Source organism: Pristiophorus japonicus, chromosome 7, assembly GCF_044704955.1.
Source record: "Pristiophorus japonicus isolate sPriJap1 chromosome 7, sPriJap1.hap1, whole genome shotgun sequence".
In the NCBI taxonomy this organism is placed as follows: Eukaryota; Metazoa; Chordata; class Chondrichthyes; family Pristiophoridae; genus Pristiophorus; species Pristiophorus japonicus.
The window spans coordinates 109497556-109523612 of record NC_091983.1 but is presented as its reverse complement, the minus strand read 5'-3'; the positions used below and the strand labels follow the sequence as shown (position 1 = coordinate 109523612).

Genomic DNA, 26057 nt, shown 5'->3' with positions numbered 1-26057 from the left:
AGCATTTTCCCCACTACAGATGTTAAACTAACCGGTCTATAGTTACCTGCCTTTTGTCTGCCCCTTTTTTTAAACAGAGGTGTTACATTAGCTGCTTTCCAATCCGCTGGTACCTCCCCAGAGTCCAGAGAATTTTGGTAGATTATAACGAATGCATTTGCTATAACTTCCGCCATCTCTTTTAATACCCTGGGATGCATTTCATCAGGACCAGGGGACTTGTCTACCTTGAGTCCCATTAGCCTGTCCAGCACTACACCCCTAGTGATAGTGATTATCTCAAGGTCCTCCCTTCCCACATTCCTGTGACCAGCAATTTTTGGCATGGTTCTTGTGTCTTCCACTGTGAAGACCGAAGCAAAATAATTGTTTAAGGTCTCAGCCAGTTCCACATTTCCCATTCTTAAATCCCCCTTCTCATCTTCTAAGGGACCAACATTTACTTTAGTCACTCTTTTCCGTTTTATCTATCAGTAAAAGCTTTTACTATCTGTTTTTATGCTTTGCGCAAGTTTACTTTCGTAATCATTCTTTCCTTTCTTTTATTGCTTTCTTAGTCATTCTTTGCTGTCGTTTAACATTTTCCCAATCTTCTATTTTCCCACTAACCTTGGCCACCTTATTGGTTTTTAATTTGATACTCTCCTTTATTTCCTTGGTTATCCACGGCTGGTTATCCCTTCTCGAACCGCCCTTCTTTTTCACTGGAATATATTTTTGTTGAGCACTATGAAAGAGCTCCTTAAAAGTCCTCCACTGTTCCTCAATTGTGCCACCGTTTAGTCTGTGTTTCCAGTCTACTTTAGCCAACTCTGCCCTCATCCCACTGTAGTCCCCTTTGTTTAAGCATAGTATGCTTGTTTGAGACACGACTTCCTCACCCTCAATCTGTTTTACAAATTCAACCATACTGTGATCACTCATTCCCAGAGGATCTTTTACTAGGAGATCGTTTATTATTCCTGTCTCATTACACAGGACCAGATCTAAGATAACTTTCTCCCTTGTAGGTTCTGTAACATACTGTTCTAAGAAACAATCCTGTATGCATTCTATGAATTCCTCCTCAAGGCTACCCCATGCGATTTGATTTGACCAATCGATACGTAGGTTAAAATCCCCCATGATTACTGCCGTTCCTTTTTCACATGCCTCCATTAGTCCCTTGATTATTGCAGCCCCACCGTGAAGTTATTATTTGGGGGCCTATAAAACTACACTCACCAGTGACTTTTTCCCCTTACTATCTCTAATCCCCACCCACAATGATTCAACATTTTGTTCATTAGAGCCAATATCGTCTCTCACAACTGCCCTGATATCATCCTTTATTAACAGAGCTATCCCACCTCCTTTCCCTTCTTGTCTATCTTTCCGAATTGTCAGATACCCCTGTATGTTTAATTCCCAGTCTTGGCCCCCTGCAACCACGTTTCTGTAATGGCCACCAAATCATAACCATTTGTAATGATTGTGCCGTCAACTCATTTACTCATTAACGATTGTTTTCTACAAATGTTATTTATTCACTTCTTGTACACTTTACAAAATCCAAAATGTTGTTAGCTTTTTTTTGTACAGCATAATCCATCGGTCCTTGCAATTTCAAGGAATTATGTATTAGAACCAATGTTCCCTGTAATTTATTTTTGGTGTGTGGACCCTTTAACTGGCTGCATGGCCCATTCAATTTTTCGCACATGCAAGGTTATTTTCATTGACAAATCTGAGAGTGGCCTGCATGGCTTGGGGAGAACATTGATTGGAACCCCGAGATGTCTCTCTGCACTCACACTCTTCAGTGTTTTCCATTGCATTTATAATTCCTTATTTTGCTCCCGAAAATGTATTGGCACACACTTATCAATGTTAAATTGCGTCTGCCACCTATCTACCTATTGTGCTAACATGCCCATAACCTCAAGTCCTTGACAGTCCTCTTCACCCTACTTGTCTCTCATTAAGGAATTTCATGATTGTGCTCACAATGTTGACAACTGAAGTCCAACCCTTTTCCAATATGGCCAACGCCCATTTCACCTAAGGCGTTGTTTACTGTTAATCAATCAACTTTTTATCCATGCTGGTGCATCATCTTTGATATCAACTGTCTACTGGTGATTGGGTGTTGTTGTAAATCATGACACTTGGGCACCACAACTGTGGGACAGGCTCAATCGACTAGCTGGTCCATCCATCATTTTCATATGTACGTATTTTTTTAAAAGCCTCTTGTGCGATACATTATCGAATGTTTTCTGAAAATCCATAACCATCATATGTATTGCTTTATCTACCCAGATGGACACTTCATGGAGCAGGCTTGTAGATGACCTGCTCCTAATTATGTTCTTCAAAATACTCTTCTTTGTCAACATGACTTGCTTTAACAAATTGGTGGCTGTTCATAATTTAATCCATGCATTTCTTCATGCTCACTGTATCTCACATGATGGATTGTAATAGTTTTCGCACAATTGATGTTCGACTAACTGGTCTATAGTTACCCTTTAAGAGCAGAGGTGTTACATTGGGAACTCGGGATCTCATAACAATTTGCATATGCAAAATGGATTTTTAAAAAGTTGTAGTCTGAACCGCTACCCCTCGTTTCCTTTAAAAGCTCAGGGTCGATGATTTACCAACCTTGAATTTTGCAAAACATTTTTCAGAATTCATAGATTTTCTACAGTTAGTTTTAATAATTGTTACATATCTTTCCCTGGGTCTTGTAAATTCTCGCTTCCACTATTTGCAAAAACCAACACCAAATGCTATTTAATATCTCTGGAATACTTTCATCAATCGAATTGATTTCTCCTTTCATCTTTGGTCATACTTTCTTGAACTCATTATTATGTGCTTACAACACCTCCCCCCCCCCCCCCCCCCCCCGTACTATTTCCTGTTATATTTGCGAGCCTTTTTTCATATTCTTTCATCCTTCTCCTCTCCCATTTTACTCATCTTGCTGCATTTTATGTATTCATGAATTTCTTCAGTACTGTTGGTGCTAATTTTTATTATACAACTTTTTTCCCCAAGTTTTATTTCAGGTTTATTCTATTTGTCCACCCAACTCTGCATCTCTGTTTGATGTATACCCTTTTTGTCTAGGAATATGTGTTTTCCCAGAATTCAGTATTGTGCTTTAGTTGGACCATTTTCTACACACTTGCATCCTATTACTAAGGTGGTGTCTGAATCATAAAATTATTCTCATAGCTCAGCATTTATCTGGGGCAGTCAACGTAAGTAATCACATGTACTTGGTTGCCTCAAAGTTCACGCTCAGAAGTGAAAAATTGACCTCGAGATTGTTCAGGATGTTTTAGGAACATCGCAACAGGAGTAGACCATTTAACCCCTCGAGCCTGTTTCGCCAGTCAATGAGATCATGGGTGATTTGCAGCCTAACTCCGTATACTCGCCATTGCTCTGTACCCTTAATGGGTTCGGTTAACAAAAATCTATCCATCTCTGATTTTAAAATTAGCAGTTGATCTCTCATCAATTGCCATTTTAGGAAGAGTTCCAAACTTCTACCACCTTTTGTGTGTAGAAGTATTTCGTAATTTCAATCCTGAAATGTCTAGCTTTAATTTTTGGACTCTTCCCACAGTCCTAGACTCCCCAACCAGCAGAAGTTGTTTCTCTTATACCCTATCTATCTGTTCCCCTGAATATCAAAAACTTCGATCAAGTCGCCCCTTAACCTTCTAAATTCTAGAGAATACAACCCTAGTTTGTGTAATCTCTGCTTGTAATTTAACCCTTGGAGTCTGGGTATCATTCTGGTAAACCTACGCTGCATTCCCTCCGAGACCAGTCTATCCTTAAGATGTGGTGCACATAACTGCTCTCACTACTCCAGGTGTGGTCTCGTCCTCATCAGGTGTTGTGGGCTTTTGACACTTGTTTTCCTCCCCCGAGCACCCATGTTTCTGTCCAAGGATGAAGGCTGGATCATATAAACTTTCCTTGAACACCAAAGTTGTTTTTTGTGTTTCACCTGATCCCACAGCTACCTCAAAGCAGAAAGAACAAAAGATGTGGCTGTATAAATTGCTGACGATGCACAAACCCCCTGCCTTCCGAGAGGGATCACTTCGCAATTTGGCGAGTGGGTCAAATATAGCATCAAACCCAGATATTCTGGTTAAGAGCTTGGTTGTTCAAAAATCAGATCTATCAGGGTCTCTCTTTTCTCAATTACAAATGCTTCATTCTCACAAACAACCCATCAAGTTTAAACAGAACAGAAACAACTTGTGCAGTGCTTTTCTAAGTCAGTTAGTCCCATCTCATATTAGGTGCAGCATATTCTGTAGACCGCCTCCAGTGCAGCCTTCCGCCGCCTGAGGAAAAGAGGGTTTTGAAGACCACGCCCTCCTGTATGGCTCAGAGACATGGATCATGTACATCAGGCACCTCAAGTCACTGGGGAAATATCACCAACGATGTCTCCTCAAGATCCTATCAATCCCCTGGGAGGACAGGTGCACCAACATCAGCGTCCTCGTTCTGGCCAACATTCCCAACATTGAACCACTGACCACACTCGATCAGCTCCACTGGGCAGGCTACATAGTTCGCATGCCAGACACGAGACTCCCAAAACGAGCGCTCTACTCTGAGCTCCTTCACGGCAAACGGCAGGTAACTATAGGCCGCTTAGTTTAACATCTGTATGGGGAAAATGCTTGAAACTATCATTAAGGAAGAAATAGCGGGATCTAGATTGGAATAGTGCAATTAAGCAGACGCAACATGGATTCATGAAGGGGAAGTCATGTTTAACTAATTTACTGGAATTCTTTGAGGATATAACGAGCATGGTGGATAGAGGTGTACCGATGGATGTGGTGTATTTAGATTTCCAGAAGGCATTCGATAAGGTGCCACACAAAAGATTACTGCAGAAGATAAAGGTATGCGGAGTCAGAGGAAATGTATTAGCATGGATCGAGAATTGGCTGGCTAACAGAAAGCAGAGAGTCGGGATAAATGGGTCCTTTTTCGGGTTGGAAATTGGTGGTTAGTGGTGTGCCACAGGGATCGGTGCTGGGACCACAACTGTTTACAATATACATAGATGATCTGGAAGAGGGGACAGAGTGCAGTGTAACAAAATTTGCAGATGACACAAAGATTTGTGGGAAAGCGGGGTGTATAGAGGACACAGAGGCTGCAAAGAGATTGAGATAGGATAAGCGAATGGGCTAAGGTTTGGCAGATGGAATACAATGTCGGAAAGTGTGAGGTCATCCACCTTGGGGGGGAAAAAAAACAGTAAAAGGGAATATTCTTTGAATGGGGAGAAATTACAACATGCTGCGGTGCAGAGGGACCTGGGGGCCCTTGTGCATGAATCCCAAAAAGCTAGTTTGCAGATGCAGCAGGTAATCAGGAAGGCGAATGGAATGTTGGCCTTCATTGCGAGAGGGATGGAGTACAAAAGCAGGGAGCTCCTGCTGCAACTGTATAGGGTATTGGTGAGACCGCACCTGGAGTACTGCGTGCAGTTTTGTTCACCTTACTTAAGGAAGGATATACTAGCTTTGGAGGGTGTACAGAGACGATTCACTCGGCTGATTCCGAAGATGAGGGGGTGACCTTATGATGATAGATTGAGTAGACTGGGTCTTTACTCGTTGGAGTTCAGAAAGATGAGGGGGGATCTTATAGAAACATTTAAAATAATGAAAGGGATAGACAAGATAGAGGCAGAGAGGTTGTTTCCACTGGTTGGGGAGACTAGAACTAGGGGGCACAGCCTCAAAATACGGGGGAGCCAATTTAAAACCGAGTTGAGCAGGAATTTCTTCTCCCAGAGGGTTGTGAATCTGTGGAATTCTCTGCCCAAGGAAGCAGTTGAGGCTAGCTCATTGAATGTATTCAAATCACAGATAGATAGATTTTTAAACCAATAAGGGAATTAAGGGTTCTGGGGAGCGGGCGGCTAAGTGGAGCTGAGTCCACGGCCAGATCAGCCATGATCTTGTTGAATGGCGGAGCAGGCTCGAGGGGCTAGATGGCCTACTCCTGTTCCTAATTCTTATGTTCTTATGTTCTTATGTTCTTATGGCTGGGGTTTCATGAGAGAGACTGAATCAACTGGACCTTTATTCACTGGAGTTTAGAAGGATGAGAGGGGATCTCATAGAAACATATAAGATTCTGACGGGATTGGACAGGTTAGATGCGGGAAGAATAGTCTTAGGATATGGGGTAGGCCATTTAGGACTGAGATGAGGAGAAACTTCTTCTGAGAGTTGTTAACCTGTGGAATTCGCTGCCGCAGAGAGTTGTTGATGCCGGTTCACTGGATATATTCAAGAGGAAGTTAGATATGGCTCTTACAGTTAAGGGGATCAAGGGGTATGGAGAGAAAGTAGGAAAGTGGTACTGAAGGAATGATCAGCCATGATCTCATTGAATGGCGGTGCAGGCTCGAAGGGCCGAATGGCCTACTACTCCACCTATTTTTCTGTGTTTCTGTTTTGAAGAAAGAAGTACTTGCAACAAATTGTACTCTGGAGTTTCCTTTTGTTTCAATGTATTGACCCTGCCTTGCAACAACAGAGGTTTAACTAGAGAAAAAAAGATTGTTGTAATAGCACATGAGTCATTGGCTTGCAGCCTTGACTCCTGCTGGTGATGAGGTGGCACAGGTTGTATCATGTATTTGTGCAGTCTAGTTACACAGCCAAATTCTCTCCTTGCAAAATGCTTTGATTTACTTGAAACTTGATGTGCATTGTAAGTTCAGATGAAGTAAAAAAACAAGTGCTACATTTTCAACTTTCTTCATTATTAAGTGGAGATTATGGAACATGAGACAGACCAAATATATAGAGGAAGTCTGACACGGTTGGAATACGTTGTTTCACACTGGCAGTTTCATGTGTCTGTATCGAAGACTTATAATTTGAGTTTTGCAGTAGGCATGTTACATGAGTAAAAACAGCTGGCACTTTATCAAATATGTAAAAGAATTTCATCTGCAGGCCAACATTACTGGACTGAAAATGTCCAGCAATTGACGACAACAAAAATTCTAAAGCTGTCATAGATAAAGCAAAACTGAAGTAATTTATGTCGTTACCGAAACCATGAATCAATTATGAGACATACTATGCTCTGGTTGGCTTATTTCAAACAGAGAAGCAAATTCCGGGAAGAGTACTCAATGTTTGAGCAATTCCTCTATTGTGTAGTTTTAAAAAAAATCAATTAAATTTCTCTTCCTTGTGGGAGACATGCCATGTTAACATTTCTAGGCAGCCTGGGAGCTGGTCCAGACTTGCCAAACCTTGGGAGAAGGTGTGACAAACTGGTATGTTTCAAGAGCACATATAATGGGGGTGTACTTTCAGTAAAGGGCGAGGATTTTTAGAACTTATCTTCTACATTTTTACTCAGTGAGTTATGGTTGGGAATGCACTGCCTGAAAGGGTGGTAGAAGCAAATTCAATAGTAACTTTTGAAAGGGAGTTGGATCTCTACTTAAAAAGGAAACATTTGCAGGCAAGTGAGGTAAAAGCAGGGGAATAGGACTAATTGGTAGCTCTCTTCAGAGAGCCAACACAGGCATGATGGGCTGAATGGCCTCCTTCTGCGCTATATGATTCTGATTCTACTCATGTGGGATTACTTTCTTGTAAAAATGTAATCAGGTGTGTGAAAAGTTGGCAAACTGTTAATTTGGCTTAAATTTCACAGGTTAAAAATGTCAACACTTTTTTCATAATGCCATACTAAGTTGTTCAAGTTTTAAATAATCTAAAAAGCAAGTAATATCAGTGTGATTCAAATCAGTCATCTCTTTGAGGATGGGGAAATTTGAAATGTTTTCTGTAATTATTTAGTTTCTTTGCCTACCCAATTATGTATGCCATGAAAATTAGGTGTACTGTAATTTTTTAAAAAATCAACCTAATTCAGATATTTGCCTCCACCTCTCATCCATTTCCACTGTCGCAGCTGCACTTGAGCTGCAACCCAATCTTCCCTTTCACTAAATTTGTTGGGGGAGGGTAAACAATGCCCATGTACCAAGGAATTTTAAAATGTAATATTTGTGGATACTTTTAATTTTTATTGATAGTGCTGTAAAATGCATCAATGCATGGAGAACAGATTGTTACTTCTATCTAATAATATTATGTCATTTGCTGTAACACTCTAGGACAGAAGATGCTCCAGCATAATTGAAGGTTTTGAAGAATTGATGACTGCTGTATATCTGTTGAATCAAGCTGCATTTTATTTTTGGCAACAACTTGTATTTATATAGCGCCTTTAATGTACTGAAACATCCCAAGGCGCTTTACAGGAATATTATACTCCTGTGAAGTGCCTACAGAACCAGTGGGAACCTGTTCAACCCGCGCTGTCTCCAGGCCAGATCCAAGACCACCCCAACCTCTTGTCGAGCTACAGTACGCGAACTGCGCCTGCGCACACAGAGGCCGCACTGAAGGAAATAGTCACCGTAGTTACTGAAGCGTACGAAAACATGGGCCTTACGCTAAATATCCATAAGACAAAGGTCCTCCACCAGCCTGTCCTCAACACATAGCACTGCCCTCCAGTCATCTAGATCCACGGCGTAGCTCTGGACACCGTGGACCACTTCCCATATCTCTGGAGCCTCCTATCAACAAGAGCAGGCATCGACGACGAGATCCAACACCGCCTTCAGTGTGCCAGTGCAGCCTTCGGTTGCCTGAGGAAAAGAGTGTTTGAAGACCAGACCCTCCAAACTGCCACCAAGCTCATGGTCTACCGGGCTGTCGTAATATCTGCCCTCCTGTATGGCTCAGAGACATGGACCATGTACAGTAGACACCAAGTTGCTGGAGAAATATCACCGAAGATATCTCCAAGATCCTACAAATCCCCTGGAGGACAGGCGCACCAACATCAGCGTCCTCACTCAGGCTAACATCCCCAGCATTGAAGCACTGACCACACTCTATCAGCTCCGCTGGGCAGGCCACATAGTCCACATGCCAGACACGAGACTCCCAAAGCAAGTACTCTACTCAAAGCTCCTTCATGGCAAACGAGCCAAAGGTGGGCAGCGGAAACGCTACAAGGACACCCTCAAAGTCTTCCTGATAAAGTATCATCCCCCACTGACCCCTGGGAGTCCCTGGCCCACGACCGCCTTCAGTGGAGGAAGTGCATCCGAGAGGGTGCTGAACACCTCGAGTCTCAATGCCGAGAGCATGCAGAAATCAAGCGCAGACAGCGGAACGAGCGTGCGGCAAACTAGTCCCACCCACCCCTTGCCTCAACGACTATCTGTCCCACCTGTGACAGAGTCTGTGGCTCTCGTATCGGACTGCTCAGCCAACAAAGAACTCACTTCAGGAGTGGAAGCAACTCTTGCTTGATTCCAAGGGAATGCCTTTGATTGATTGATAAGACAAAACATTTGACACCGAGCTGGATAAAGAGAAATTAGGGCCGATGTCACAAAGCTAAGTTTTAAGGAGTATCTTAAAGGAGGAAAGAGAGGTAGAGCAGTGGAGAGGTTTCGGCAGGGAATTAGAGCTTAGAGCCGAGGCAACAGAAGTACTTCTTCTATCCCTATTTCTGTATATTTTATGCACCATCCCTGAACTCGGCTCTTGTCATTAGCAGGTGTGTATAAAAGGTTTGGGCATTAATTGTAGCCTCCTAGCAATTCCTACTGGTCTTGACTTGATTCTTGCACAAAATCTGTATCTTTATTCTGAGGGAATGATCAGCCATGATCTTATTGAATGGCGGTGCAGGCTCGAAGGGCCGAATGGCCTAATCCTGCACCTAGTTTCTATGTTTGTATGTTTCTATTCCATTGATACCATGAAATATCTGCTAATTGTGATTTAGAAGAAGTGGAAAATAATGAGAAAATATAATGTTGAGGGATACTCGTGCCAATAAATAGAAGCTCCATTTGAATGAATGAGCAGGTTGGATTGTAGCTCAAGTGCAGCTGCGACTGTGGAAATGGTTGACAGAGATGGAGGCAAATATGTGATTCCTTTTAAGGCACCTACCTGGTGGCAGGCTGTGTAGTGTCAGGTGCAAAGTAGAAGTTCATTCCTTCTGTTCTCCCCGATCAATGTGCTTTATTAACTCTTCTTTCGCCCCCCCGCCCCCCTCCCCAAATTGAAAATTCCATACGGGACCATTTGACGCTGCTTGTCTATCTCACCAAGGACAAAGAGTGTAAAAACAAAACAAGCCTGAAGGGTCAGAATCTCAATTCGAGGAGCATTCGTAATAAGGTGGATGAATTAACTGCGCAGATAACTGTTAACGGATATGATGTAATTGGGATTACGGAGACATGGCTCCAGGGTCACCAAGGCTGAGAACTCAACATCCAGGGGTATTCAATATTCAGGAAGGATAGACAGAAAGGAAAAGTTGGTTGGGTAGCGGAGATTAACGCAATAGTAAGGAAGGACATTAGCTTGGATGATGTGGAATCTATATGGGTAGAGCTGTGAAACACCAAAGAGCAGAAAACGTCAGTGGGATTTGTCTACAGACCGCCAAACAGTAGTGAGGTTGGGGATGGCATCAAACAGGAAATTCGGGATGCGTGCAATAAAGGTACAGCAGTTATCATGGGTGACTTTAATCTACATATAGATTGGGCTAACCAAACTGGTAGCAATACTGTGGAGGAGGATTTCCTGGAATGTATAAGGGATGGTTTTCTAGACCAATATGTCGAGGAACCAATTAGAGAGCAGGCCATCCTGGACTGGATCTTGTGTAACGAGAGGATTAATTAGCAATCCCTTGGGGAAGAGTGACCATGATCTGGTAGAATTCTTCATTAAGATGGAGAGTGACACAACAAATTCAGAGACTCGGCTCCTGAACTTAAAGCAAGGTTACTTCGATGGTGTGAGACGTGAATTGGCTAGGATAGACTGGCGAATGATGCTGAAAGGGTTGAAGGTAGATAGGCAATGGCAGACATTTAAAGATCACATGGATGAACTTCAACAATTGTACATCCCTGTCTGGCATAAAAATAAAATGGGGGAGGTGGCTCAACCATGGATAATAAGGGAAAATAGGGATAGTATTCAATCCAAGGAGAACATAGAAGCATAGAAAATAGGTGCAGGAGTCGGCCATTTGGCCCTTCGAGCCTGCACCGCCATTCAATGAGTTCATGGCTGAATATGCAACCTCAGTACCCCATTCCTGCTTTCTCGCCATACCCCTTGATCCCCCTAGTAGTAAGGACTACATCTAACTCCTTTTTGAATATAATTAGTGAATTGGCCTTAACAACTTTCTGTGGTAGAGAATTCCACAGGTTCACCACTCTCTGGGTGAAGAAGTTTCTCCTCATCTCGGTCCTAAATGGCTTACCCCTCGTCTTTAGATTGTGACCCCTGGTTCTGGATTTCCCCAACATTGCGAACGTTCTTCCTGCATCTAACCTGTCTAAACACGTCAGAATTTTAAACGTTTCTATGAGATCCCCTCTCATTCTTCTGAACTCCACTGAATACAAGCCCAGTTGATCCAGTCTTTCTTGATATGTCAGTCTCGCCATCCCGGGAATCAGTCTGGTGAACCTTCGCTGCACTCCCTCAATAGCAAGAATGTCCTTCCTCAAGGAAGAGAATTATGTTGTAATGTGGCCCTTTTTGATTTTTGCCCTTGATTTCTCTGCCCTCCACTCTTAGCTTTCTCCTTCCTACATTTTGCTTCTGTCCCCTTTTTACTTCCCTCTGCCTCCCTGCACAGATTCCCATCCCCCTGCCATATTAGTTTAAACCCTCCCCAACAGCACGAGCAAGCACTCCACCTAGGACATCGGTTCCGGTCCTGCCCAGGTTTGTACTGGTCCCACCTCCCCCAGAACCGGTTCCAATGTCCCAGGAATTTGAATCCCTCCCCCTTGCACCATTCCTCAAGCCACATTCATCTGAACTATCCTGTTATTTCTACTCTGACTAGCACATGGCATTGGTAGCAATCCTGAGATTACCACCTTTGATGTCCTACTTTTTAATTTAACTCCTAGCTCCCTAAATTCAGATTATCGGACCTAATCCCATTTTTTTACCTATAAGCACCACGACAGCTGGCTATTCACCCTCCCCCTCCAAAATGCCCTGCAGCTGCTCCGAGACATCCTTGTCCCTTGCACCAGGACGGCAACATACCATCCTGGAGTCTCGTTTGCGGCCGCAGAAACGCCTATCTATTCCCCTTACAATAGAATCCCCGATCACTCTAGCTCTCCCACTCTTTTTCCTGCCCTCCTGTGCAGCAGAGTCACCCCTGGTGCCATGAACTTGGCTGCTGCTGCCTTCCCCTGATGAGCCACATCCCTCAACAGTATCCAAAACGGTATATCTGTTTTGGAGCGAGGTGACCGCAGGGTTCCCCTGCACTACCTTCCTTTCCTTGCGCTATGCTGCCTTTGCTTGAACGGATGTGATCCAGGCCCAGGGGAGGCGTGAATTTGGGCCCAGGGGCAGCACGGACCAGCCCACACTGCGATATGTGTGCGCACTAGTTCCGTGCAGCAGTGTAGGTCTCCAGTTGTCTTGGGTAATCCTTGTCACTGGACTAAGACCTAGCTCTGACACGCCCGTGTGGTGGCTGGCGTGCAACGGCCACCACATGTTTAAAAAAAAAATCTACGCACAGGCATCTTCCACCCTTCAACATGTAGTTTGGGACCTGGAATATTCAGTCCTTTATTGAAACACCTGTGAACCTTTTTGGTGTGGAAGCAAGTCATCCTCGACATGAGGGACCACCTATGATGATGATCTCATCAAGGCATCCAGTGATCTCGGGTTGTAAACTTTTAAGTTAGAGACAGTTCAGGGTTGTGGTCACGTGCTCACTAGGTACTAGGTTAATATTCTTAAGTTTTCCATTCTAATACATTTTCATTGCACCAGCAAATATTTCTTGCTGAAAAACTCCTGTAATGAAATATTAGGTAAATGTTGAATATTCAAATGAATGCAGTTAACCTCGTCTTGTATGACTAAAGCTGGTCATTTTCATGAGGGGGTAATATTTCCTCATGTCTTTTCTTGTCTTGAGTTGTCTCTCTCTGAAAGGCACAAGCCACTACTAAGAGAGCAGGTGGGTGTTAAAGGATGGACTGGTGCATTATCCAACAGTAGAAAATATGCAAGGAATGTCATCATTCCTGCAGTAATATTTAACAAAGTACAAAGCATAAATGAAACAAAGTTAAAATGATTCTATCTGTTCCTGACTTAGGTTTGTCATAGTTGTGGGTAAGTACCTCAATCAAACAAATTTGTAAAAGAAATCCAAAGAAAACTAATAACTTCGATCCCTTTCTTTCATGAAGGCACTGAGTACAGTTTCTCAGAGTTGGCAGCTCACGTCTGCCTTACCCAAGTGCCCATTTTTCACTAACTAGCCTCGACACTGAGTGTCAACAGCTATTCAACAATAGGGGTAGAATTGCAACTCAGTTCAGTCTATGCTTCACTTAATGTGAAGGCAGGAGCATGGGGGATGGGTGGTGGTGTGGGGAGGCTCTATAGGAACGAGAAACCTGAACTGTTATTCAACATCCACATATGTGCACTTTCAGCACGGGTCAATGAACAGCCATCATCAGAAGCTGGAATCAATTTTTTTTTTTTCTTCCTCTCACCCATCTTATCCCAGGGATCATTGAGGCACCCCTGTGATGCCCTTGCTGAGATCAGACGAAAGATTAAACCTGGAATAGTCCTTGTATATATGGCTCAGAACCATGCTGAGTGTGATGCTTTTACTCTGGGTTGTTAGGGAGGACTAGTCAAAAATCATCAATAAATCAGTAACCTGCAGATTTAAAGCATTCATATGCTATATAAAAACTATCGCACTGATCGTACGTTTCTTGTTTGATGCAATCAATTCGCTACCTCTGTTTGGTTACATGACAGTCAACATTAATGATAGACTTGTAACCGTAGGAACAGGAGTGGGCCATTTAGTACCTCGAGCCTGTTCCACCATTCAATGAGATTATGGCTGATCTGTGACCTAACTCCATAATCCATCCTTTGCCCCATATCCCTTAATACTGCTGGTTAACAAAAATCTATCAATCTCCGATTGACAATTAACAATTGATCTAGCATCAGTTGCCATTTGCGGAAGAGTTCCAAACGTCTACCACCCTTTGTGTGTGGAAGTGTTTCCTAATTTTACTCCTGAAAGGTCTGGCTTTAATTTTTAGACTACACCCCCAGTCCTAGAATCCCCAACCAGCGAAAATAGTTTCTCTTTATCTACCCTATCTGCTCTCAATATCTTAAACTTTGATCAAATCGCCCTTAACCATCTAAATTCTAGGGAATACAATGTAAACCTAATGTCGACCTATCCTATTACCAAGGCCAATATATCTTTCCTAAGATGTTGTGCCCAGAATTGCTCACAGAACCATTAGTTCTATATTCCAGTGCACATGGCTTAAACTGCTCTTCTGCTAGAAACAGCCCGCTTTGGAAGGGAAAAAAATCTCTAACGCGCTGAATATTTTTTTTTACAGTGGGTAAGTGGACATCATTACATTTTATTGAAATCTTTGAGACAAAACTGGGTTTCCATAGATAGAGTTTGAAATTATCCAAATGACTGAGAAATATGAAAAGTATAGGAAGACGGCTAAATGGAAGAGGTGGTAAATTGTCTTACTATGGAAGAAGACTGGTCGACAATGTAAAAGAGGAATGCCAATGGTTTATATAAACTCAAGAATTAAAAGGATAGTTTAACTACCCAAAATTAATTGGCCAGAAGTGCTAGGTAAAGGGGTTCAGGGAATGGAGCTCCTACAATGTGTGCAGGACTTATTTTTAACCCAGTAGGTAAGAAGCCCAACCAGGGAGGTTTCGCTACTGAATCCAATAATGAGGATGGAACCAGAGCTGATGAGAAGTAAAAGTAGAGGAACATTCAGGCAATAGTGACCCTAATATAATACACGTCAAGATAATAATTGAAAGGGAACTGAGCATGACAAAGACCAGGGTAATAGAGGGGGGAAAAGCCAATTTTGAAAGGCTGAGAATAGAACTTGGGAAAATAAAATGGACAATAATCCTGGCAAACAATGATGTAGAACAGCAATGAGAAACATTAAAACAGTGTTCACCAGAGTCCAGCAAAAATTGTATTCTGCTTAAAAAAAAACTAAACCTTAATGAGGCACCATGGATGAATAAAGACTTGAGGAAAAAATTGAGGGAAGATGCATACACTAAGTACATGGAGAGTAGGGGAGAACATGACAAAGGAAAATACGAAGAGATTAGGAGGGAAGTCAAAAAAACAATTTAGGCAGGCCAAGAGGAACTATGAAATTAAATTATCAAGGGACATCTAACAAAATATTAAAATATTCTACAGGTGCATGAATAAAAAAGAAAGTTGATTGGAATAGGGCCACTAAGGGATGGACATGATAAAATCGCAGGCAGCGATGGCAAAATGGCAAAAGTATTAAATATTTACTTTGCTTCAGCATTTACCAGAGAGACGGATCAGATGGATATGACATTGGAGGTTGAGATTAGAAATGACATAACCATATTTTAAAATAGAGGAGAAATATTAACTAAACTAATCAAACTCAAAGGATGAAATCCCTGGTCCAGACAGATTATATCCCCGCATTTTAAAAGAAACCAGAGAAGAGATGAGAGGTACTATTACACATATTTAATATTTCTTTAGAAAAAGGTGCAGTGCCAGAGGACCGGAAGGTAGCTAACGTGATATCTATATTTAAGAAGGGAGTTAGAACATGTCCAGGGAAGAATAGATTAGTGAGTGAACATCAGTGGTAGGAAAAATAATGGAATCCCCACTAAAGGAGGAAATAGTAAAACATCTAGAAACCCAAAATAATATAATGAATAATCAGCGTGGATTTCAAAAGGGAAAGTCTTGGTTGAAGAGGTAACAGAGAGAGTAGTCAAGGGTAATGCAGCAGATATAACTTTTCTAGATTTCCAAAAGGCCTTCGATAAGATGCCACATAATAGACTAATTAATAAGTTCAGAGCATACGTAAGTAGCAGAATGGATAGCCAGCTGGCTGCAAGAGAGAGCAGGGGTAAAGGGTAGTTATTCAGTATGGCAGAAGGTGGGAAGTGGGGTCCCACAAGGATCAGTGCTGGGACCACTGTTGTTCACAATTTATACTCAACTTTGGAATCAAAAGCACAATTTCTAAATTTGTGGATGACCCCAACTTGGCGGGTTGGGGGAAGGTGAGGTAAGGTAGTCAATATTGCTGAGGACCGCAACAAATTACAAGGATGTGTATATAATTGGCAAATGAATTTTAAGAGTGTGAAGTATTACATTTTTGTTAAGAAAAATGAGGTCACATATTACTTGGAAAATAAGAATCTAAAGTTGGTAGAGGGACAAAGGAATCTGGGAGTATACAAGATACAGCACTAGAAGTAGTGACATCGGTCAATCAGGCCATAAAAACAGCAAACCAAGCACGAGGATTTACTTTTTGGAGGGATAGATTTGAAAAGTGGAGAAGTTATGCTAAACTTGTATCTAACCTTGGTTAGACCACACTTGGAGTACTGAGTATAATTCTGGTCGCTACATTATGAAAACGATTTAGTGGCACTGAAGAGGGTGCAAAAAAATATTTCCAAGGATGATACCAGAAATGCAAGGTTTTACCGATCTGGGAAGGATGATCAGACTGGCTCTCTTTTCTCTTGAAAAGAAAAGGCTGGGACCTAATAAAATTAAAATTAAAAGGTCTTTAAAATTATGAAATGTTTTGATCATGTTTCCTTTTATGGGGAAGAGCAAAATTAGAGGCCATCAATATAAGAGTCACCAAGAAATCTAAGACAATTCAGAAGAAACTTCTTTACCTAGAGTGGTGAGAATGTGGAACTCTCTACCACAGGTAGTGGTTGAGACAAATAGTATAGATGCATTTAAGAGAAGGCTAGATTAGCATATGTGGGAGAAGGGAATAGCGGGTTATGCTCATCGAGTTAAATGAGGAAAGAAAAATTGGAGGCTCAAGTGGAACATAAATGCCGGCATGGACTGGTTGGGCCAAATGGCCTGTTTCTGTGCTGTATATTCTCTGTATTCTATACATAAAGCGCCTTGAATGTAGAAAAATGCCCAAGCTGTATTACAGAAACAGAATCAGCCAAAAGTTGACATTGAACCAAAGCAGGAGTTGTTATGAGGGGCGACTGAAAAGCTAGATCAGTGGTTTTAACGTGGGACTTGGAGAAGAGGGAGGTGGAAAGGCTGAGGTTTAGCAAGGGAATTCCAGCACTTGGGGTCAATGGTGGGATAAAGGTAGTGGGGAAATGCACAAAAAGCCAGAATTGGAGGAACACTGGGTTCTTGGTGGGTTGTTGGGCTCGAGGAGGTTGCAGAAATAGGGAGGGGTGAGGTCATTAAAGGATTTGAATACCAGGATAAGGATTTTAAATTGGTTATGTTATGGCGTTGGCATCTTATGTAGGTCAGTGAGTTCGGGGTTGATTGGTGAGCGGGATTTGGTGCAGCAGATTTTTGGAAGAGGTGAAGTTTATGTAGGTAGAGGATGGGAGGCTGTTGGGATAGCATCAGAATAGTGGATTCTGTAGGGGACCAAGTCATGGATGAGGGTTTCAGCAGAGATATATTTCAACAGTAGTAGGTGTTTCTGCAGCTTGTCACTATTTATAATTTTGCATGCAGAAGTTTAAGGGATATTCTTGGAAAGCAGAGTACATGAATGGTAAGTTTGCATTTTGAATCTGCTTATTGAAGATTGTGTTTGTGACAAGATGTTGACTGGCAGAACTTATCGAGTGTACTTGAATGCTTGCAGGTGAAAAATGTAAATTACTCATTTGTTGTCAATTTTGCACATCAGCTATTTTAAACTTTCACAATCCCTCAGCACTCCCATCCCCTTGGAGAATAGAAGGTCACCCAGTTGAATATTTTTTGCTGAGGAAATGATGCAATACGGTAGTATCTTCAACTTTCTTGTGGGACTTCTAGCAAAGTCTTGTATACCGATTACTGTTTTATGACAAATAAGGAACATTTTTTTCCTTTTTTATAGGAAATAAAAAAAGATGGAGAAACAAAAGAAGAAAATCCAGTGATTAAACGAGAAAAATCTGGAAATGTCGCCAATCTGGTACAGCGCATGAGTACTTTTGGGTTCCCAGTTGGTGGGTTCCCACCTCAACCCAAGTCTCTCAGAAGAAGTAAGTATATTACTTTTATTATTGATTGTGCTTTGAGGTACAGAATGAGTATTATACCAGAACTACTCTGGTCGTTGCCAATATGCGCACTGGTACTGTTAACAATCTAAAAATTATCTTGCACAATTGATAAATTGCATTTGGTAGTTTAAAGTTTATATATTTTGGAGCCTATTATCAGCAAGGGCAGACTTCGATGACGAGGTCCAACACTGCCTCCAGTGCGCCAGCGCAACCTTTGGCCGCCTGAGGGAAGAGTATGTTCGAAGATCAAGTCTTTAAATCTCGCATGAAGCTCATGGTCTACAGGGCTGTAGTGATACCCGCCCTCCTGTATGGCTCAGGGACGTGGACCATATACAGTAGACACCTCAAATCGCTGGGGAAATACCACCAATGATGTCTCCGCAAGATCTTGCAAATGCCCTGGGAGGACAGACACACCAATGTTAGCATCCTCAATCAGACGAACATCCCCAGCATCGAAGCACTGACCACACTCGACCAGCTCCGTTGGGCGGGCCACGTTGTTCGCATGCCTGACACAAGACTCCCAAAGTAAGTGCTCTACTTGGAACTCCGACATGACGAGCGAGCCCCAGGTGGACAGAGGAAACGTTTCAAGGATGCCCTCAAAGCCTCCTTGATAAAGTGCAACATCACCGCCGACACCTGGGAGTCCCTGGCTGAAGAGCACTGAGGGCACTGAGTATCTCGAGTCTCATCGCCGAGAACATGTAGAAAAGAAGCACAGGCAGCGGAAGGAGCGTACGGCAAACCCGTCCACCTTTTCCTTCCAAGACTGTCTGTGCCATCTGTGACAGAGACTGTAATTCCTGTATTGGACTGCTCGGACACATAAGAACTCACTTTTCGAGTGGAAGCAAATCTTCTTCGATTTCAAGGGACTGCCTATGATGATGATTTTGTTTTGAATATCTACTGTCCTGGAAATGGTTATACAGCTTTTCATAGCTGTATTTACAGAATATAGAGAATCTCTCATGTTTTTAATTTGCTTCACGTTTTATGCACATTATTCTTTTCAAAATAGGATAGATACCACTTTTCCATCCCTTTTCATCCCAAGCCCAGCTTTAGCTGGAGGATCCAACAATTTTGGGATTAGGATATTGTTAGAGCACTGCAGTAGCAGCGAGAAAGGTTTTGCTTATTGAATATCTTGCTGCCATGTGAATTCTCATCATATAAGTTAACTGCTGAAATTGAACCTAGGGAGGGGGAGCAATGGCTCAGTTCAAACTTTTATTGCCACTTGGTTAATCATGCTGACCTTGTTTATCTGTGATGCATTTTGTTTTATTATCCAACAAAGTTTTGATATGTTGCAATCATATGGTAAATAACTGAATGCTAAAAACTAATTTTAAGCTCATAAGTGTCGTACTTTTTATTGCATTTTGGTCATTTCACAACCTGACATGAGCAGTAATTGATTTGATTGAAAATCTGAAGGCTATTCGACTTTTAAATTCATCCATTCCAGTCCCGGGTGGGGCAGTGGAAAGCCTATGTTCAACTTAATGACTTTATTCAACTGGGATAGCACTGCCTTTGTGCTGATGGGATTACACTGCTGCTGGTTTTAGAGGTCCATCCATGATGTGGAGAACCATTAACATTCAGCAGCAATCAATAGCGAGAAGCAGAAAGGATTTTGTCTTTTTAGAATTCTTTGCTCCATTTAAATTTCAGCAATGAAGTGTGTGATTGGTAATGTACCGGAGGATGAGAACTATTAGCATTCAGATTTACCCCCAAGAACAACACCTTTCACAGCCTCAGGATGTCTCAAAGTACTCCACAGCCAATGAGGTACTTTTGAAGTGTAGTCACTCTTGTAATGCAGGAAAATGTGGCTGCCAATTTGCCAAGGTCACACAAGCAGAATGTATAAACGATCAAATAATCTGTTTTAGTGGTGGTTGAGGGATAAATGTTAGCTGGTTTCATCGAATACTGCATGGGACCATTTGCATACACCTGAGGGCAGACAGTCTCAGTTTAATTGTTTCATCTGAAAGATGGCACCTCTGACAGTGCAGTACTCCCTCAGTACTGCATTAAAGTATTATACTGAGTATTGGTGGTAGTACAAAATATGAATTTTATGAAGAAAGCTTTCATTTCAAGGCAAAACACAGTCTGGAAAAAAGACATGTGTTCTTTGGAACGAAAAGCTCATCGTGTGTGTTCTTTAAAGTTGTCGACTTGCTGTAAGATTTTTCTTGATGTAGATGGATAAACCTCTTTTCTGGAATTCTGGCCCTAGGACAGGGACCGCCCCAATGTCTGTGCATCAGTTCCCTCAGACAGTAAAGTTTGAAAATCACTGTTCTGTAACGAGAGTACAAGGTTGTGCCATCTTACTAAACTGTTCTTAATCTTCATTGCAGCAAGGATAATTTCTGATGGGAATTCAGGGACCAAGAAGAAAAAAAATAGATGCGGAAGACACCTTTGGGATGAATTTCCTTGGGGGTTTTCCTGTAGAAAATCTCCTACATTGTCTCCCTTCCTACAATGTAAAGGAATTAAAGATATCCCCATTAGTTATTATTGCTTCAGAGACCTTAGTTGTAAAGATCGATGATCTGTGTGATCGAGAGAAAGAGAGAGAGAGAGAGAGAGAGAGAGTCAGAGCCAAAATACTGAGGCTCTGGAACAAATTGGCTCAATCATGCTTTCTCTGAGAGATGCTGTTACAGCAATTAATCGTGTACCACATTACAGGAACATTGGGCATCTTTAAAGTCTCAATTCTGGTCTGTGTTGGTTAATGTCATATGGTGTGCTGTAATTATGCTTAGTGCAACTTGGACTAGGGAAGGAGAAATCATTTGAAATGCAAGAAAGGGGACTATGTAACATTTAGATAGTGGTCAACAGTGGAATTAAATAACTGTCCATATATTAAAAATGAAAAATACAATTGCAAACAGGACAAGTATTTGAAATGCTAGCTCCTAATGATTATTCAATGATTGCTGGTAGAACATGGGTGTGGCTACATAAGAACATAAGAATTAGGAACAGGAGTAGGCCATCTCGCCCCTCGAGCCTGCTCCGCCATTCAACAAGATCATGGCTGATCTGGCCATGGACTCAGCTCCACTTACCCGCCCGCTCCCCATAAACCTTAATTCCCTTATTGGTTAAAAATCTATCTGTCGGTGACTTGAATGTATTCAAATGAGCTAGCCTCAACTGCTTCCTTGGGCAGAGAATTCCACAGATTCACAACCCTCTGGGAGAAGAAATTCCTTCTCAACTCGGTTTTAAATTGGCTCCCCCGTATTTTGAGGCTGTGCCCCCTAGTTCTAGTCTCCCCGCCCAGTGGAAACAACCTCTCTGCCTCTATCTTGTCTATCCCTTTCATTATTTTAAATGTTTCTATAAGATCACCCCTCATCCTTCTGAACTCCAATGAGTAAAGACTCAGTCTATTCAATCTATCATAAGGTAACCCCCTCATCTCCGGAATTAGCCTAGTGAATCGTCTCTGTACCCCCTCCAAAGCTAGTATATCCTTCCTTAAGTAAAGTGACCAAAACTGCACGCAGTACTCCAGGTGCGGCCTCACCAATACCCTGTACAGTAGCAGAAGGACCACCCTGCTTTTGCACTCCATCCCTTTCGCAATGAAGGCCAACATTCCATTTGCCTTCCTGATTACCTGCTGCACCTGCAAACTAACTTTTTGGGATTCATGCACAAGGACCCCCAGGTCCCTCTGCACCGCAGCATGTTGTAATTTCTCCCCATTCAAATAATAATCCCTTTTACTGTTTTTCCCCCCCCCCCAAGGTGGATGACCTCACATTTTCCGACCTTGTATTCCATCTGCCAAATCTTAGCCCATTTGCTTAACCTATCTAAATCTCTTTGCAGCCTCTCTCTGACCTCTACACAACCCGCTTTCCCACTAATCTTTGTGTCATCTGCAAATTTTGTTACACTACACTCTGTCCCCTCTTCCAGGTCATCTATGTATATTGTAAACAGTTGTGGTCCCAGCACCGATCCCTGTGGCACACCACTAACCACTGATTTCCAACCTGAAAAGGACCCATTTATCCCGACTCTCTGCTTTCTGTTAGCCAGCCAATTCTTTATCCATGCTAATACATTTCCACTGACTCCGCGTACCTTTATCTTCTGCAGTAACCTTTTGTGTGGCACCTTATCGAATGCCTTTTGAAAATCTAAATACACCACATCCATCGGTACACCTCTAACCACCATGCTCGTTATATCCTCAAAGAATTCCAGTAAGTAAGTTAGTGACTTCCCCTTCATGAATCCATGCTGCGTCTGCTTGATTGCACTATTCCTAGCCAGATGTCCCGCTATTTCTTCCTCAATAGTTTCAAGCATTTTCCCCACTACAGATGTTAAACTAACCGGCCTATAGTTACCTGCCTTTTGTCTGCCCCCTTTTTTAAACAGAGGCGTTACATTAGCTGCTTTCCAATCCGCTGGTACCTCCCCAGAGTCCAGAGAATTTTGGTAGATTATAATGAATGCATCTGCTATAACTTCTGCCATCTCTTTTAATACCCTGGGATGCATTTCATCAGGACCAGGGGACTTGTCTACCTTGAGTCCCATTAGCCTGTCCAGCACTAACCCCCTAGTGATAGTGATTATCTCAAGGTCCTCCCTTCCCACATTCCTGTGACCAGCACTTTCTGGTACGTTTCTGTGTCTTCCACTGTGAAGACCAAAGCAAAATAATTGTTTAAGGTCTCGGCCATTTCCACATTTCCCATTATTAAATCCCCCTTCTCATCTTCTCAGGGGCCAACATTTACTTTAGTCACTCTTTTCTGTTTTATATATCTGTAAAAGCTTTTACTATCCGTTTTTATGTTTTGTGCAAGTTTACTTTCGAAATCTATCTTTCCTTTCTTTCTTGCTTTCTTAGTCATTCTTTGCTGTCGTTTAAAATTTTCCCAATCTTCGATTTTCCCACTAACCTTGGCCACCTTATATGCATTGGTTTTTAATTTGATACTCTCCTTTATTTCCTTGGTTATCCATGGCTGGTTATCCCTTCTCTTACCGCCCTTCTTTTTCACTGGAATATATTTTTGTTGAGCACTATGAAAGAGCTCCTTCAAAGTCCTCCACTGTTCCTTAATTGTGCCACCGTTTAGTCTGTGTTTCCAGTCTACTTTAGCCAACTCTGCTCTCATCTCACTGTAGTCCCCTTTGTTTAAGCATAGTATGCTCGTTTGAAACACGACTTCCTCACTCTCAATCTGTATTACAAATTCAACCATACTGTGATCACTCATTCCGAGAGGATCTTTTACTTGGAGATTGTTTATTATTCCTGTCTCATTACACAGGACAAAATCTAAGATAGCTTTCTCCCTTGTAGGTTCTGTAACATACTGTTCTAAGAAACAATCCTGTATGCATTCTATGAATTCCTCCTCCAGGCTACCCCGTGCAATTTGATTTGACCAATCGATATGTAGGTTAAAATCCCCCATGATTACTGCCGTTCCTTTTTCACATGCCTCCATTATTCCCTGAGACCAGTGAGAACAGGATTGTACTTGACTGTGATCCCCTCCACAGTTTAATAGCGTGTGGGTGGTGGGTCGAGGTAGAAAGAGAAGGATAAAAAAAGCGCCTCCTCCATATCAATGAACTGTGCATGTACTGTCTCTGGTTCCCTTTGCTTTTTTGAGATGTAAAACCAAAGCATTTAAATGGGTCTTTGGGTTGTAGTTTTTTTTATTTCCAGGTAAGCAAGGCTGAGGTTACTTAACCATGCATTGAGTATTGCTCCATAGACCAAAAAAACAAATCATGGAATTCCATACTCCGCATTTTGGAAGTAGTTTCATGCTGCATGAAGAATTCTATAGGTATCTGTATGTAGATAAAACTTGCCCAAGGGCATAGCCAGTACAGTTTAAGCAATTGCTTTCCTGGTAATGAGTCGATTTTGCTCACTGATAATTGCCTGTAATAATGAGGAGGGGAAGGTGCAGCGTGACCACGCTTTGCATCATAGACTTACAAACTGTAAGCTACATGACTGAATAAAATTGCACAAGCTCTTTGTTAGCCAAGCATTAGAGCAACCAATGGACAGCTTCTATAGTGATAGCTTGTGAAACTTTGTTGGCTTCATTTTTACATAGTAAAAGTAGCCATTATTTTTTACAACCCACCACCTCCCTCAAGTTCATGACCCAAGTAGTAAATTCAGTTTCCTTTTCTTAAGATGTTGGTATTTGAGTGCAGTGAGATTATTGAGCATAGGAGCAGCTCTTCACTGGCTACCAATTCTGTGTTAATAGCATAATGTATTTTTCCCTTGATGACAAAGTTAAAATTTTGAATAATTCAAGCAGCTTAAATCTCCACCTGTACTTGGACAACAGCTTGCATTTATATAGCACCTTTAATATAATACAATGTCCCAAGATAATTAGAATCACAAATCATGGGATGATACATTACAAAAGGCCATTCGTCCCATTTTGCCTTTATCGGCTCTTTAGTCGAACTACCCAATTAGTCCCACTCCCCTGCTCTTTTCCCATAGTCCTTTACAATTTTCCCCTTCAATTATTTATCCAATTCTCCTTGGAACGTTAATATTGAGTCTGCTTTCACTCGCTTTTCAGACAGTGCATTCCAGATCATCATAAAACATTTACTTAACGATTTTTTTCCTCATTTCACTTCTGGTTCTTTTGCCAATTACCTTAAATCCATGCCCTCCGGTTACTGACCCTTTTGCCGCTGGAAACGGTTTCTACTTATTTACTCTTTCAAAATCCTTTTTGAATTTGAACAACGCTAAAATCTCCGCTTAGGCTTCTCTGCTCTAGGGAGAACATTCTAGTAAATATCTTCTGCACCTTCTCTAAGGCCTTGAAATTCTTCCAAAACTGTGGCGCCCAGAAATAAACACCGTACTCCAGCTGAAGCCGAACTACTGTTATATAAAGGCTTAGAATAGCTTCCTTGCCTTTGTACTCTGCCTCTATTTATAAAGCCAAGGATCCTGTTTGCTTTTTTAACGGCCTTGTCAACTTGTCCTGCAACCTTCCAAGATTAGTGTACATGCACCCCAGGTCTCTCTCTCCCTGCACCCCCTTGAAAATTGTTATATTGTCTCTCCTGACTTGATAGAAATACTAAGAGAAGTGTTTTTAGGATGATCGTTGGGGAGAGAAAATCTGAAATTGCAGTGGAACCAAACAATCCCAACATGGGGAATAGTTCTCAGATAGCAATTATAATCGGGGGGCAAAATCGTGCATAGATAAATGAACAAAGATGCAACTCCACCTTAAGAATTACTCCAGGAAATCTCACTTTTGGACTTATCATCATCAGCAACAACAATGACAAAACATCTGAAGGCACTTCATAGGAGTGTTATCAAACAGAATCTGACACTGAGCTACAAAAGGAAATATTGGGATAAGTGACCAAAAACTTGGTCAAAGAGGTAGGTTTAAAGGAGCATTCTAAAGGAGAGCGAGGTAGAGAGGTTTATGGAGGAAATTCGAGCTTGGGGCTTAAGCAGCTGAAGGCACGGCCGCTTATGGTCGAGCGAAGAAAATCAGGTGTGCGCGAGAGGCCAGAATTTGAGGAGTACAGTGATCTCGGAGAGTTGTAGGGTTAGAGGACATTGGAGATGGGGAGGAGCACAGCCATGGAGGGATTTAAAACCAGGATTAGAATTTTAAAATAGAGGTGTTGCTGGACCAGAAG

At 42.0% G+C, this 26057-nt stretch overlaps 1 protein-coding gene across 6 annotated transcripts in view; it reads left to right on the top strand.

Annotated features, from left to right (window-relative positions):
* cd2ap (CD2-associated protein) overlaps positions 1–26057 on the top strand; it is a 249038-nt gene that overhangs the window by 102247 nt on the left and 120734 nt on the right. For 4 of the 6 annotated variants that reach the window (XM_070885236.1, XM_070885237.1, XM_070885238.1 and 1 more), the window contains exon 3: positions 18140–18287. The exons of 1 other annotated variant lie outside the window; for it this stretch is intronic. In XM_070885236.1, coding sequence (XP_070741337.1) covers positions 18140–18287 — 148 coding nt within the window. Of the gene's footprint in view, positions 1–6710; positions 6763–18139; positions 18288–26057 lie in introns of those variants that run through there. One more of the 6 variants, XM_070885239.1, reaches the window with a different exon arrangement.